Raw genomic sequence first — 16,830 nt, 5'->3', positions numbered from 1 at the left:
GGGTATTCATGTAGTATTTAAATTTGTATATTTGTAGCTCTTTTCTGTTTAAATAAACTCAATATGAAAATTCATATTTTAAAATAGAAGGTGATTGCTGAAGAATCAGTCTGGCTGATTTTAAACATGAATTATTCACAAAAATATGAATTGATTTTAGTTTCACATACCACTCTGATACATAAGGAACAGCTGAGTATGCATTAAAATATTCTTAATTAATACTTTATTAGACTTACATGATTAAATGCTAGTGTATTAAAAATCATTGCTCCTTGTTTCTGCAAACTTAAAAGAATTCCTACTTTCTTTTTCTCTAACAGATATAAGCTTACCAAAGTCGGCAACTATATGCTACACAGCTGCCTTGCTCAAAGCAAGAGCTGTCTCCGACAAGTAAGTGAATGATAACTGTGCAGTACTAAATGCCAGACCCCACTTAAGAAGATGTGTGGCCTCTGAGGGTTTCTTTGGAAGTTCCTCATAGTCTCTGAGACCCCTGCTTATGAGCATGCATTTTCCAAAATCTGCTGACCTTTTCTTTCACTATTAGAATGAGGGAATGTATCTCCTCAGGTATTGTTAAGTGTCTGTGGGTCCCTAAAGAAGGATTTATATGAGATTCCATGCCTCTGAGTTGACTTCTTCTTCTTCTTCTTCTTCCTCTTCTTCTTCTTCTTCTTCTTCTTCTTTTTTTTTTTTTTGGCCAGATAATAGATTCTGAAAGGCCTGCTTGGGATGTCACAAAATGCCTTCCTTTTATTCTTTTTTTTTTTTTTTTTTTTTTTTTTTTTTTTTTTTTTGCATATTCCTTTTCCTTCAGCAGTCCAAGACTGGGTAGCGGTCATAACAAACATGTAATGTGACAGAAGAGATGGTCATCTCCCATTCTTGCCTCATCACTTCTAAACTAACTCCCACCCAGGGTCCGTTTACTTTGAGTCGCCTTCTCAGTGGGACATTTGCCTACTTTACTCAGGCAGGTGGCTATGACATAGAGTATGTCCATAAACATCCAATATGACTGGCAGATGAAAGAGAATAGATGGCTTAACTTGAGTTCAGAAATGGTTACACTTCCCCAATACAATTCCTCTGTAGCATTGAAAAGCAGATAACAGGAAAAGAAAACAGCCTCTGCTATGTCAGACAGGTTTGCTGTTAAGTGTGTGTGCACTTCAAGACCGAAGTAATTTTCTTTCGTTCTTTTTTATCCTGTAGATCGCCAGTACCTACTGCAACATCTTTTCTCCCTACACAGCGACTCCAGCTTGGGAGGGCAGGGCCAGGGTTGTCACAGCTTCCCCTGTGGTGTCTGCCTGCCAAGCACAGCTCTGGAGTTAGCCCTGGGTGTGAGGTGAGAAAGAGATTGCATGGTCTGGTTTTTTTTCATTCACTTGGGCAGGTGTCTCGCCCACAGTTTGGGCATGCACACTTCCCTACCTGAACGGCCCAAGCAGGCTCTCCTGCTGCTGAAGCTGCAACGACTTAACTCTCTACGGCAGCACTGACATTGGGTTGGGAGCCTCCTTTAAAATTCTCCCCAGTTCTATTTTTAACCAAGTGCGCTCTTCTGTAACGTAGTTGTCTCTTTTCCTACACTGTCCGCCCTCATCAGCCCTTCCCCCTCCCCTGACCTAAGCAGGTACCCTGTAGAAAATTTAGATTAGCTATTTAGACAGACAGACTTGACAGCTGAATTTAATTCCTGCCGTGATTAGATGCAAGCACGCTTTCTGCTTCTGCTGGGATTTTTGTTGGCCTCGGTCTGAGGGGTCACTCAGAGGTTCTGTATAGTAGAGGTTTGGAAAGGTCATGCCATTGGTTTGCTGTGGTTTTATGGGCCCTTGACATGTAGATGCCTTTCCGGGTTGATGCCCAAGCAGTGGTCCCAACTGGATGGTGTTTGTCTTTCTGCTTTTCAGATTTTCTCCCGAGGCTGCATCTCGGCGCGGGCTGAGCACAGCAGAGATGAATGCGGTCGAGGCCATTCATAGAGCGGTGGAATTCAACCCTCACGTGCCAAAAGTGAGTCTGTGGAATCCCCACAGGAACGTGTTATGATAGCAGAGAAAGTGTTCAGTGACCATATTATCATGTCTTGAATACAAACAGTTATAAAAAAAAATGAATTGCAATCAACGAATGTTGAGGCGTGTGTATAATCTATGATTTTTAACCTAATTTTTAAGCAAAATTTACATTCGAGAGGCTTTGGGGCTGATTTTCAGACTTTGTTCAATAAGGGGAAATTGATAGACCTGGCTTAGGTAGGCCAGGTGGTCTGAAACTGGAAATCCCAAGGGTGTTGATGCATTCGACGGGAGTTTCACACCAGTTACAGTCTCAACATAGACCCATCTCAGGACATGAACCTTGTGAATAAAAGTGATAAAAAAAATACTGACCAATGTGACATTCTGTGTGCCACATAAGTAAATGATAGTTAATAAATATTGGCAATAAAATAGTTGGGAAAACCTCAAAGTATGAAGTTTTTGTTTTTGGCTCGTGAGTACCATTTTAGCAGGTATCTATGGTAGGAGATATTTTTCTTAATTGTTCTGTTAACCACATGATTGACCACCTTATAACTACCCATTATAAATACTGATTTATAATATTTTTAATATATTTTTCTGAATTTAATTTTAAAGGTGTCAGATCATGATAGAGGTGATTTCTGTAATTTTTTGTTCAGGAGACAGGTGTGTATTTATGATTTACCTGTATTTGAGTACCTACTATGTGATAGGACATCACCGAGGAACATTTTCAATTTCTTGATATTCTAAAACATTTCGATCTTAAGGAAACTATTTTTACAGTTCATATCAGGTACTACAGGGTATAATTTTCCTGGCAAAATGTCTGATGAAGACTTTCATTGGCGAAAAATGACAAAAGAAGGCTATTTTCTTTTTTCTTGTTTTGTTACAGTTTTGTAGCAAAAGGGTGGTGGTAGTGTGTGCGTGTGTGTGTGTGTGTGTGTGTGTGAGTGATGATTTATGGAGTGACCTACTTTATTTTGTTGACATCAGTAGTGACAGAGATAAATTACCTAATAGCATTCCTGAGGTTTTAATCAGGTCATGGTCACCTTTTCACAAAACAGGGAACTGATGGCGCCCAGTGCCACAGTTGCAGAAGGATGTAATTATCCACTCTAGTGCTAGTGGATAATGACCAATGTATGATTAATAGACTTAGGTGTTGTGTATAGAGTAGTAGAAAAATATATCTCTTTATTTAATATTTGTTCCCCTAAGTTAAAAAAGTGTTCATTCAGGTTTGGTTAAAATTTAGAACTATCATGAAAATTGTGTCCTGAATTTCAGCAAACTTAATTCATTAATTAATATTTATTGAATGTGTTCTCCACCCAAAGCATTATTATTCTACGAGCATAAGTAAGGCTCCTTGAGAAGTAATACTGGGCAATAAGAGTCCTAGATTCTGAGACAAAGACTTGAGTTCAAGTTCTGGCTCTGTCATTTATTAGCCATGGGATCTTGGGCTTTGCATCTCTAAACTCAAAGTTTTACCTTTTGAATAAAGATAAAAATATAAGCCTTATCTATCTTCTGTGATAAAGATCAGGTGAGATAGTATAGTCAAAGTTTTTTTAAAATACTTGAGCACTATATGTTTGTAAATTATTAACACTATTAATATTGGACTTGCTTGTGGCTCCTTAAATCTAGGAATCAGGTCTTCACTTTTCCAATTATACTTTATAATCCTGGGGCATAAGATAGAAAACTTGTTGGTTAGATATGTTAATCGAAGCTGTCATTTCATTGTTGATAATAGTCTTAATGGTTGATTGAGACTCTAGAAGAGTATTAAAAACCCTAAGAAATAGTCTAAGGCTACCATGAAAGAATTTGACTCAGTGAACTAACGCTATCTCTGTAAAACAGAATTCTTCTAAAAGTGAAAACATTTTAAATATCTTATTTCACTCTTCTTTCTAATCATTAAATAAGGGAGAAGATAGGGTTTGTAGTATACTGATTCTTCACCACTTTGCTTTGTTGGTGATTGTGCTGAGAGGAACCTAGTTGCCAGATCTTCTTTTGACATTCCCATGGGAAAAAGGCTGTGTGAGTCACTGGCCTCATATGTTGAGAATTAACCACAAACCTTTGGTGTATGTGTACTATGTGCAGGCTGTTATAAATATCTTTTATACATTCCTGTTGTTTTCTAGACTTCTTGCTAAACACACACACAAACATGCACATTGGTCCCTTTTCAGGTAGAGAATAGCCTTAATTCTAATGAGATATCAAGGAAGAATATCAACTCTTAGATTCCTGGCATAAGAAGGGGCCTTAAAGATTATTTAGGACAGAAGTCCCCAACCTTTTTGGCACCAGGGACCAGTGCTCCTATAAGGTTCTAACGCCTGATGATCTGAGGTGGAGCTGAGGTGGTGATGCTAGCGCTGGGGAGTGGCTCCAAATACAGATGCAGCTTCACTAGCTTGCCCAGCGCTCACCTCCTGCTGTGCAGCCAGCCCAGTTCCTAACAGTCCATGGACCTGTACCAATCCACAGCCCGGGGCTTGGGGACCCCTGATCTAGGATACCTTCCTATCCTTAGTTCGAATCTCTCCTTATAATGATATTATGGTAGTTATTTTATTATTGGTTTTTATTGAATGTTTACTATGTGCCAAGCGCCGTGCTAACTGAACTACATATGCCATCTCATTTATTTTTCATAACAACATTGTGAGTTATATATTATTATCCCTGCTACCTAGATGGGGGCACTGCAGGTTTGGAGAGGTTAAGTAACCTGTTTATGGTCACACAGCAAATAAGTGACAGAGCCTGAACAGATTCTGGATTCTCTGACTCTTAAACATCACCCTCCGCTGGTGGCAGACCAGTTCAGATGATGGCAAGCTCATCACTTCCTAGGGCACTGCGTCCCTTAGGGACAATTCAGATTTCTTCAAGATATTATCATATCTTAAACACTTTCATGGCTTCTTTTTCTCTATCACAGGAAGTTATAGGTAGCCCACCACAAGGCTTTCCAGTATCTATATGCCATTTTACCCAGTTATAGTCTGCTCAGAAGAAGAAAAAATACCAAATATTATAGCTGAGGACTGTCTTCCATAAATTTCCAGCTTAGTTCCATCAGCGCATAAAGCAAAGGTACATAGTTAATATTTCAAAATCCAGTGAACAATATGATTTACTCCAGGAGGATTACTCTTAGAAGCACTCTTCACCTGCAAACATGAGGAGGAGGAGTGTCTCTCTTAAATGTCACACCACAGAACTGGGAAATAAATAAAAATAGTAAAAAGCCACAGGTCTTTATTCTGAAAGAGAGGCTCTGAAGTGAACACAGAGCGTTTCTGAAGCTTTAGATTGCAGCAGGTTGTAAGGAGAAAGCATCCCCTAGACTCTCGTTATAAATCCCGTTGTGTTACTCCCCTCCTGGGGAGCTGCAGCTGTGTCCCCAGAGGAATGAAAAAAGATATAAACTTCCTGGGTAGTTCTTCAGGACCCTTCGTAATCTGACCCAACTTGTTTTTCTTTTTTTTTTTTTTTCAGCTCCTTCTCACAAATCTGTTCATTGTTCCAGAAACATTCTCCTCCCCTTCCCTCTTTGCTTCTTCTAAGGAAATGCTACTCATCCTTCACCCCACCACCAAAAGTCACTACCAGGAAGCCTGTGCCTTCTTCATCCCCAAATCAGTCTCTCCCCTGTGTGGTTTCGCATTATAGGGTGTTGATTATGTACTTGGTGTTTACTCCTTTTTGAAGATGGCTAAGGGTGTTAAGATCTTACTGATGATAGTGATTTTCAAGAACTGGGTACACAATTCAAAAAGACAAAGAAGTCTCTAAACTATTAGAGGGTGTTTTCTATTTAATGGGATTAAAAGAGGAGCTTTAAATTGAAAGGAGTATCCTCCATTTTTTGAAGAAAATGTCTCTCATGATGCTGGATAAATGAAGAGGTACACTCATCTCGGTTTGATACCTTCATCTTTCTTATATTTTATTGCTTTTTTGCTTTAGCTTTTTATTTTGCTTTCCCTGATAATATGCTTCCCCACCCACCCTGCTATGCTCCTGAGCAGTGTGGAGATTTCCATGGAGGGGACACGCTTCTCTCAGTGATTCGTCACTGCACAGATCTGACTTTCACTTGCAGCACGTGCTCTTAGCGTGCTACATGCGCGTCGCAAGGCTTTCCCTGTGGAAAGAAACATCTTTTGTTTAGAGGATTTTACATTAACCTTTCAGGGTGCTAAAGAAAAATTTTCATTTTCTGACGCATTTTCAAAGATAAAGAGAGAAACTAAATTATTGGTTTGTTACTCCCAGTATAAGTTTTTTCCCCCTCTATAGTTATATCATAAAAATAAATTCTTTTTTAAATTAGATAAAAGTGTAAAGGAATCCTTCATAATCTCATCCTCTAGTCATATTTAAGACTATTTCCTTCTAGCCCTTTTATCTGTGCATTTTTAATATTTAGGAATCATAGTCACAGCATATTCATTTTTTTTTAATGGAGTTGTTAACTTGAAGTTTATGATTGGCTTTGGGGGGTATATTTGTTCTTTCTTGGGGGAATCATCAAATTTTCATGATTCTTTGACCTTAAAAAGGCTGTCCTTTAAACTAATATTAAAATCCAAGTCTTCTGCCATGTGCCTTCAAACACTTTAAAAAAGTCTCAGTAACTGTTTTCTGGGCTGGATAATTTACTGCCTTATATTTTTGTCATCAGAAACACATATTATGAAATCCACCCTCTTAACGAATTTTTAAGTACACAGTACAGTGTTGTTAACTATGCGCACGTTGTTGTGCAGCAGAGCCTCGAGCCTTTTCATCTTGCATGTCTGAAACTTACCACTGAGCAGCAGCTCTCCATTTCTCTCTTCCTCTAGCTCCCGTAACCACCTAACCACCGTTTGACTTTCTATTTCTGTGAGTTCGGTTACTTCAGATACTTCCTGTAGGTGGAATCCTGCAGCATTTGTCCTGTGACTGGCTTTTTTCACTTCGTGTAATCTCCTCTAGGTTCATCCATGCCGTAGCATAGGACAGGATTTCCTTTTTCTTTACGGCTGAATAATATCTCTGTGTGTGTGTATGTGTGCGTGAATGTGTGTGTCACATTTTCTTTGATCCATTGATGGAAATTTAGATCATTTCCACATCTTGGCTGTTGTGAAGAACGCTGCAGTGAACATGCAAGTGAAAATATCTCAAGATCTTCTTTATTTCAGTTCTTTTGGAGGAATACTGAGAAGTGGGATTGCTGTATCATATGGTAGTACTATTTTTAATTTTTTGAGGTAACACCATACTTCTTTCCAAAATGGCTACATTTTACAGTGCACAGGGATTCCAATGTCTCCACTTCCTTGCTAACACTTGTTATAATCTGTTTTTTCTTAATAGAGGCCACCCTAATATATGTGAGGTGGTATATCACTGTGGTTTTGATTTGCATTTCGTCCTTAGTGATGTTGAGCATCTTCTCATGTACCCGTTGGCCAGAGAAAAGGCTGTTCAAGTCCTTTGCCCACTTTTTAATTAGGTTATTTGAGAGTTTTTTTTGCTATTGAATTGTAGGGGTTCTTTTTATATTTTGGGTCTTAACCCCTTATCATACATCATGTAACTCTTTATACTATATATAAAATACAGTTTTTATTTTATATATAATATATAACCCCTTATATTATATATATAGACATATAGATATACACATGTCTATCAATCTATATCTATCTATCTATCTATCTATCTATATCTATCTATCTATATTTATTTATTTAGATAGATAGATATAGATAGATATAGATAGATAGATAGATAGATAGATAGATAGATAGATAGATAAAGAGAGTTTGCAAATATTTTCTCCCATTGCCTAGGCTGCCTTTTCACTCTGTTGATTGTTCCTCTCTGTTGATTGTTTTAGCTGCACAGAAGCTTTTTATTTTGATGTAGTCCTACTTGTCTATTTTTGCTTTTGTTGCCTGTGCAATATGCAAGAAATTACTGTCAAGATCAATGTTATGAAGTTTTTATCCTCATGTTTCATTTTAGAAGCTTTATGGTTTCAGGCCTTACATTTAAGTCTTTAATACATTTTGAGTTGGGTTTTGTGTATGGTATAGATAAATGTCCAATTTCCTTCTTTTGCATGTGGATATTCAATTTTTCTAGCATCATTTGTTGAAGAGGATGATTTAATTCTCGTGTCTTCTATTGTAGACGTCAGGTTGTGGTGAACTCCAATATTGAATCTCCTTTGGCATAAATTTTTTTTAGTCTTTAGGATCATTTCCTTGGGATAAATGCACAGAATGAGAATTACGGAGTAACATATAGAAGCACTTTGGCGCTCTTGATACTTATTGCTGGATTACCTACCAAAAAAGATTGTAAGTTTTCACTCCCATGAGCAGGTAACTACTTTACCATTTGAGCACATGCTCACCAGCATTGAACAGTTTGTTCAAAACAGAAAAGAGAAAAGAAAGAAAACAAAAACAATGATGATTTTATTAAGTACGGATGGAATTCTGTTCTTTCAGTTTGCATTTCTTTGCCACTACTATAAGCAAATTATGGAGACTTTATATTATGGAAAAACACATTCATTATAATGATGGGGGTAGCAACAGAAAGTCAGGCAGGCCTGTGACATATCATTGGAAAGTATGTGAAAGAAGGACTCCCACGACTTCCTGTCCATGGGCCGGGGGAACTATGGGAAGGGGGGTTAATTAGCTCCTTGCCTATGTCCTTTTTGATAAAAAGGGGATAAAAATCAAGGGTTCGTAGGGCTGACGAAAAATAAGTGGAATTATATTGTGTAATTCATCCAGTTCATAGTAGGTGCTCAATACCTATTGGCCCCTGCATCGTCTCTTTTCTTGTACCTTTGGCCCTATTTCTGCACTTGCAGGTTAGAGGCTGCCTAGAAACGTGCATTAACTGGTATTTCTTGGCTTATCAAAGTCAGAAGGACAACCAGAGAGTATAACAGTGGCACTATAATGCCCTCGACCTTGAGTATCCATAGGGTCCCTTCAGGCCTCCAGATTGGAGAGAAGCCTTTCACATGTTCTAGCTGCGGCTTTTGTCTTCAGGAATAACCAGTTTGTAACTGTTTGTTAAGTCTTTTGAGTGTGGCTGATTAATTTCCAACTTCTCTCTTGTATTCCTGTTTTAGCACAGCTCTCCCAGCTCCCTGTCAAAAAAACAAAAACAAACAAATAAAAAACTAACTAATAATGATTTGTTACTATTATTTAAGTAATAAACATTTTTGCCTCTGAGTACAATCAATCTTATGTGAAACCTTAATGAAAAAAGCAAGTAAAAGTAGAACTGCTATGGTTGAAACTGGGATGCGAAGGCAGATAGCCAGCAACCCCGAGGCACCTTTGCATTCCAGCTTAGAAACCTGTGACTGGCATGGCCACCGCAGGACAGCCCCAAGCTTTAGAGGTCCCAGTCATAGAACAGGAGGCCCCACACGCATTCTGAGCAGCAGCAGGGGGCTGAGGGAGCCCCAGCTGCCTGGGAGGCTTGGGTGTTATGGGTAGAGCTGTTGAGGGAAACAAATCAAGAAAAATCACCAGCACCAATGGGGGAAAGCTTTCGTCTTTGTCTTGCCTAAAATCCCAGCACCATTACACCATGGGCTTTTCTTGCTGGGCCCACCTTGGGGGGAACAGGGGGTACAGTGGGCAGTCCCTTAGGGTGCTTGGGGAAAAGGGCTCACCATGCTCCTGAAGCTCACTTTACCAACAGGGCAGCGTGAACTTAACAAAATATTGAAGTGAGGACCCTCTAATAGACATTTAGTTCTTAAGTTATAAGTCTAGGAGTGTGGAAAGTCATGACAAAAGAAAGAGGAAAGAATGTAAACTGTTATGACAGAAATGCATTCCCATTAAAAATTTACTTAAAAAAATAACCTCATGTAATGTTAATCTAGAAACTCTAATTTCATGGGGATGGCAAGAGTCTTGTGGGGGAAAACATCCTGGTAATCGTATATGCTAATGGAGTATCCACTGGACCTTGTTAGAGGGATGGAAATTCTATTTCATGCAAACACTAATGCAATCCCCTCTTTACATCTTGGTAAAGCTGATTGACAGAGTATAAAATTGCTTTTTAATCCAATTTAGGACACAAAACGTGTAGTAGGTTTTAGCATTTAAAAATGCTTGAAGCGTGGAAGTGAAAACTCAAAATACCCTGGCAGATTGTATATGATATTTTATATCAATGGTACATTTCAAAAATATTATTTCAATATAAATTTCTTTGAATTGAGTCATATTTTGTTCCAAAGCTTTTTTGGATTAGAGTAAGGAGAATGTATTGTGGAAATATGACCCAGAGGAAAGAGAACAGAAACCAGTTTTTAGTGACATTTCTCAAAAATAGAAAATTTCTAAGAGGTCTCTTTCTTTATCAAAAAGCACTGCAGCTGCTCCCACCACGGCCACTGCCACAAAGGCCACCCCCATCTCGGTCACCAGATCCTTTGGCCTCTTTTCAAACCTTATCCTATTTCATCTCTCCTCAGCATTCGCCCCCACTGACCACTTTTTCTGTCTTGAGGCCAGGTCAGCTCCCCGCCACCTTTTCTCTCTGTGTCACCCCCGCATCTCCGAGTACTCTCCTCTTATGTGATTTCCTCCAGTGCGCATCCTTCAGGCTGGCTCTCTGGGGAGTGGCATTGCTTGATGCTCTCCTGGGAGATCTCATGTGCTCCCACTGCTTCAGCTTCCACCTTTCCTAGCACACCCCAGTCTATGTCTCCAGCTTCTCTCCCACGCTCGAGACCTGCATAGCCAGCTGCCTTCAGGCCTCCATTCCACGAATGTTTTTCAGGCGCTTTATCTGTTTTATTTTTTTTTCCCACTGCTAAGCCTCTTCCTCCTCTGGTATCTTTATCTTCACTAACGATCTCACATTATTCTAGTTTCCTAAACCAGAGATTTTATAGTTGCCCTTGATTCCTTCTCTCACACTCAGATTCAGCCAGGCACTAAGTTCTGGGGAGGTGCCTCTCCTGGTTTTGTCACCCCCTCATCCAGACCGTGACAGGAGCTTTCTAGGACTTTGCTAAAAAATTCAGTCTCTTCCCTGTCCAGCGATCCTACACATGACATGCCCATTTCTTTCAAAACCACAAACTATACCAGCTCACTTCCCAATTGCCAACTGCAGCGGTTTTCAAAGTGTTTTCCTAGCAGCCATAAGGATTCCTCAGACCTGTTCTGGGTCTCCCTGCCCAAGGGTCCCTCCCAGCTTTGTTTTACATCAGTTTCACCTTTTCTGTTTTAAGTTTGTTTTCTCTTTAAACAAATTTTTCTGTGTCTCAAAGTTTGAAAAGCCCAAACTCACGGTAAATGTCACATTCTGAAACATATCGTCGAAGTCCTTTTACAACCTACCTTTCCTGCTCCACTCCCTTGAGAAGTAGCACAAAACCTGAATTCCAGCACAGATTCTGTTACACACAACTCGTTCAACCCTGGGAGAGCTACTTATGTCCCCAAAGCCTCCATTTTTCCATCTGTAAAACGGGAATAATAATTTTAGCTTTCTCAGAGTTATTGTAAGGAGTACAGTGCTCAGTCGGTGTTGGCGGTTACCATCACGTTAGTGCTCAAGGGGCTCACGACCGCAAGCTCGTTGTCATCATTCGAAACTTTGGTTCCACTGCGCAGCCGTCCAGCCACTTCTGCCAACTCTTACCTTTGCTTATTTGTTCAAGAGGACTAACTCGTATTTTCCTTTTTCTGTGAAGCCGTCTCAGAGATAATACTCCTCATTTGCTTCCTAAGTACTAAGTATAGACCTCTTAACTAAGGCCATTACCGTGTTGAATTTTCTTGTTTCGTTGTACACACACACACACACTTCTACATTCCTACAAAGATTCGGGATCATCAAGGTGAGGACCTGACCGGGTTCATGTCCATGCCCTTGAGATGAATTGTGGATGCTGTCTTATCTGCACCCTTGGGGTACCCTGTGGACACTCCCATGTTTTTTGAATGAAGCAAAGTAACTGATGAATAGATAACTGAACCAGCAAGGAGCAGTCATCTTGTGAAGAGGACCCTGATGGGGACCGCACATCACCGGGTTCAGTTTTGCTTTGTATTTGATCCCATGTTGGTCAGTTTGTGGCCCCTGGGAGCCAGTTCTCTTCAGCTAGTGCTATTACTATAAAATTACCTGGAAACAGACTCAGTTATCTGTGGGACACACATACACAAGAAAACTTAACTTTACTGTAATATAAACACTTCATTTCTTTGTTAGCAAAAATAGCTACTGTTTAGTGAACATTTAAATGTGAGGTACTGTATGAATGTTTCATGTCTATTGTCCTATATAATCTTCAGACCTCAAAACCAGCAAGCTGTGTATTTTCCTTCTGTTTTAACAGATAAGCAAGCTGAGGTTGAAAGAATTAAATACCTTGTCCAGGGTCTCACAGTGGTGTAGTGGAGCCAGGATACAAATAGTAGTCCAAAGTGGCAGAGGACAGACGAGGGGAGGGGAGGCAGGGGCCATGCTTTTGTGCACCTCATTCCCTGTTACAGTGAGACCTGAACGAGACATGGTGACTCACTGTAGTTTTGTCTTATTCCAGTGTATTTCTTACTGTGACACTCCCATATCTTTCCTATGTTTTTTGAATGAAGCAAAGTAACTGATGAATAAATAACTGAAGCAGCAAGGAGCAGTCATCTTGTGGAGAGGACCCTGATGGGGACTGCACGTCACCAGGGCCAAGGAGTAGGCAATATTGAAACTCAGAATATATAGCCTGTCTTCCAAATAGCGCTAGTTTTATTTTCCGAACACTTTACTAATATGTTTAAAATCTCCTTTCTGAGCTGAGAGCCTCTTTCAGAGCTAGTGGCACTAAAGCACCATAGACAAAAAATTGCAATCTCTGGGTATCTTTTTTTGTTTGGTTCACTTTTTTAAATTTTGTTTTAAATTTGTTCTTCAATTACAATTGACATACAATTTTAGATTAGTTTCTGGTGTACAATGTAGTAATTAGACATTTATATAACTTACAAAGAGATCACCCCAATAAATCTAGTACCATCTGACACTGTACATAGTTATTACAACATTATTGACTATATTCCCTATGCTGTGCTTTACATCCCCATGGCTATTTTTATATCTGGAAATTTATACTTTAATCCCTTTCACCTTTTTTTCTGTGTGGTTTGCTTTTTGTTTTTTTGACACAAGTCTAGAAAATAGATTTGTATTACATATTTTATATGTATACATAAAGAGAAAAATAAAAAATGCTTAATACAGAAGACTTGGAAAGCACAGAAAAAGCACAGAAATTAATCTGCCATAAAATTAAACATTTAGCTACCATTAGCATTTAATCTGTGACCTTCCAATGTTTTTAATGCCAAGTTCACGTTTGTATTACCAAAATCATAATCTGTATGGTACATTTTTTAAAATTTATTAATATATGATGAACATTTTCCTCATCCTAATAAATATTCTATGACCTGACTTTTTGGTAGCAACTTGATAGCCATCATCTAAATGTGCCGTAATTTAACTAACCCATTCTTCCTCATTTTGTTTATTTCTGTATTTTTTGCTAATGATTTTCATATGACTTCTGCTATTTTTGATATTGAAAATCCAAAACTCGGGTATGAATTAATTCCTTGACATTAATATCTATCTGAAGGATGACTTTGGGATTATTTTCACCAAATTATTATAGAATTTTCAGACCTTAACAGAAAAGAGCTGAGCAGTCACCTGGGGTGGCCTCTGATGGGTCATCTCACCTGCTCTGCTCACATACCTCCATGAGTAGGCACTACTCAGCTCTTCTTTATATGTTAAGAATGTATATGTTCCTGTATTGGGCATAAGGAACTAGATTCTGGCAAATAGATTTTGAAAAGTTGCTTCCGAGCTCTTTAGAAGCCTATACTTGAAGATCAATGTGATTTGAGAATCTGGGAAGGAAGTTAGAGGCAGGATGGCAGGCAAGACTGCACAGAATGCTGGCTTAGCTAATAGAAGCCAAATAAATATTATAGACAGGCAGAGAGTGTTCTCTGATTTGCAAGCTACAGTTATTCTAATTGATTTCTGCATACTTGTGGATAGGGATCTGCCCTCTTCCATTTATTTTTCTCTTGACAAGTAAGATGTGAAATGTTGTTCCATGCCTTTCTAATTTAAATGTTGCACATGTTGAGAACTGGTCTTGCCAGCCACTTTAAGCCTGGCCAAAACATAACACATCGTTGTTATTAGCCTTCATCAGTTGGTTGGAGCCAACATTTTATTTGGAACTGTATGGAAGTATAAATCTCCTTTATGGGCATAACCTACTTCTGCCACAAAGTGGCTGCGACGAGAAGGCAGCTACGTTTCCTTGGTGAGTTGCTCTGGCCAGCCTCATGAGGCTGATTAGGCCAGGGATGCTCATTCTGAAAGATACTTGGGAAGTGAGATACGTGCTCTTAAGGATCTTCTGACTATGCTGAGGGGAAGGACACATGGATAACTAATGGAAGGCGTCATGTGATAAGTACACATACACAGAGATCAGAGGGCACTTCAGGGAGAAACAGGGCATTACCTCACAGCCCATGTTTGGGGCTGTGAATGGAGTCTTTGAAGCCATATGCACTATGTTCAGCATACAGGCTGAGCAAACCATCTGTCTCACACACGTGTACTACAAGTTTCCAAATGTATGTAGAAGCCCCGGTACCAACAATGTTTTTACGTGAATTTTTCTCGTATTATATTTATTGTAGCTTTTTGCCATATTGTATATTTTCAATAAATAGATACTAATAATTCCTATCATGGGTGTCTATGAAGTTTTTTCATGTTAGCAATTGTTTCAGTTACTTGAAGTTTGAAACATCCATTGTCGACAGCAGCGCTGCTTGACAGAATTTCTGTGCTATCGGAAACGTCTCTGCATTGTCCTATTTGGCAGCCATTAACCGCATGCAGCCCTTGAGGCCATGAAACATGAAGAACAAAACTAAGGAACTGAATTTTTAATTGTATTTGATTTTAATTGCTTTAAATTTAAATAGCTATATGTGGTAGAAGTTACCGTATTGGACAACACAGATCTATTTAGCTCTTTATAGATAATTTTCTAAAAATGTCCCCTCGGCCCCACCTCCTCCTAGTTTGCTTCAACTTCTACCCACCAACGTGAGTGGCTCTTCTCAGGGCCCCTATTCATAAAGGTTCTGTAGGCCAAGAGAAGAGTTTTCTCAAAGATGCTTAACCAAATGACTGAGTTTTTCCTAATCATAGAAATAAAAGGAATGTAGTGTAGACTTTTCTTTCAGCTGCCATCTGATTCTCAGGGACTCGAGATTTCTGTATACTTGGGACACATAAGCTAGTGGTTTTTTATGTTTAGTTTGTTTCAAAGTTCATACAGCATGATCCTTCTTTAAAAATTACCTATTTGGTAGGCAAGGTGGCTATAAAAAGAGAACTCAGAAGTCAAAATCTTATTCTAGGGCTCTCACGAGGCAAGAAATTTTCCTTTCCTCTGTTCTCCTGATAATTATTAAGAGGAACAAAATGGTCTTCCTTCTCTAACTTACTCTGAAACAATACAGTCCATAGCACTTCATAAGTTTGATATCTTTCTTATGACTTAAAGTTTGAGGTGTTTTAAGGTCGTCTTGGATAGTCTAATGGATGTCACATATATTCTCATGGCTTCTACTGAGGTAGCAAACTCACAAGAGGATAACAGATATCTCTGTATGTAACATTTACTTTTGTATTTATATTATGATTGGTATTCATTATGAATAAATATATTGCTAGTTGGATTGCTAGGTAATTCAAAATTGTTATTTTTTTCCAAAAGATTTTTCCCTGTGCTGTTTTAAAACAGGATGGAGGAGGAAAGCGGTAACTTGTAAAATTCAAAAAGGCTTATGACCAAAAAATCCTTTTAGAACTCATGCTAGAGGAGTTCTCATCAAAATAATAAACATCTTTCATTGACTGGCCTGGGAAGACGTCTTTCAATGAAGAAAGCCTCCTCTCCCAATCATCCCCCCAAATGTGATGGCTGTATCCCTGTTTCATACTGCCCCGTGGTGAGCTCTCTCACTTCCTTACTCTTCCTGCTTTGAGGCCTGAGGCTCGGAGGTTTCTTCAGGTATCAGACCCAGAGCAAAGAAAGTTTCATTTGCTGAACCAAGAGGCCACAATGTGTCCTCCTAACTCCTTCTGGGCAAAATACCCTGACAACGTGTGCCAACAGGAGAGGAAGCTATGCCCAGAGCACATAAATGCACAGTGAAAAGATAATGAAACACCGACAGGTGTATCATAATCTCCATTCTGTATATCAGCATTCTTCCATCTTTCATCCTCTTTCATAAATTTTGGCTGATAGTTAAATCCACAATTGTTTGTGATGTTAAAATTGTTGAACATCAATTCTCATAGCACTTCTGTTTGCTGCATTTGTCCCATTTTAATTAAATACACCCCCTCAGCATCTGCAGACCCCTGTCTTAAAGGAGAGGCGTGGGTGATTGTGATGGTGGTCATCGGTGGTGTTTGTGAACGTGTATTGGGGAAGGATCGGGAGGGGAGATAATGAGTAACAGAGCAGTGAGCATGCCAGCCAGCAAGGAGAAGTTAACATTTGCAAATATAAAATACTCTCCTAAATTGGCTTCCTTTTCTGTTTTATAGTAAACACAAAAGAATGCAAATGTAAACT

The 16,830-nt window shown here is 39.1% G+C and overlaps 1 protein-coding gene across 9 annotated transcripts in view; it reads left to right on the top strand.

Moving 5' to 3' along the window:
• Positions 1–16,830, top strand: part of ST7 (suppression of tumorigenicity 7) — a 243,900-nt gene that overhangs the window by 206,484 nt on the left and 20,586 nt on the right. For 8 of the 9 annotated variants that reach the window (XM_036231002.1, XM_036231003.1, XM_036231005.1 and 5 more), the window contains 2 exons: positions 324–396; positions 1,926–2,028. In XM_036231002.1, the coding sequence (XP_036086895.1) occupies positions 324–396; positions 1,926–2,028 (176 nt within the window). Of the gene's footprint in view, positions 1–323; positions 397–1,221; positions 1,358–1,925; positions 2,029–16,830 lie in introns of all 9 variants that reach the window. The other variant, XR_004954069.1, reaches the window with a different exon arrangement.

Source organism: Rousettus aegyptiacus, unplaced genomic scaffold, assembly GCF_014176215.1.
Source record: "Rousettus aegyptiacus isolate mRouAeg1 unplaced genomic scaffold, mRouAeg1.p scaffold_m13_p_13, whole genome shotgun sequence".
NCBI classification, from domain to species: Eukaryota; Metazoa; Chordata; class Mammalia; order Chiroptera; family Pteropodidae; genus Rousettus; species Rousettus aegyptiacus.
This window is presented reverse-complemented; position numbering and strand designations above follow the sequence as displayed.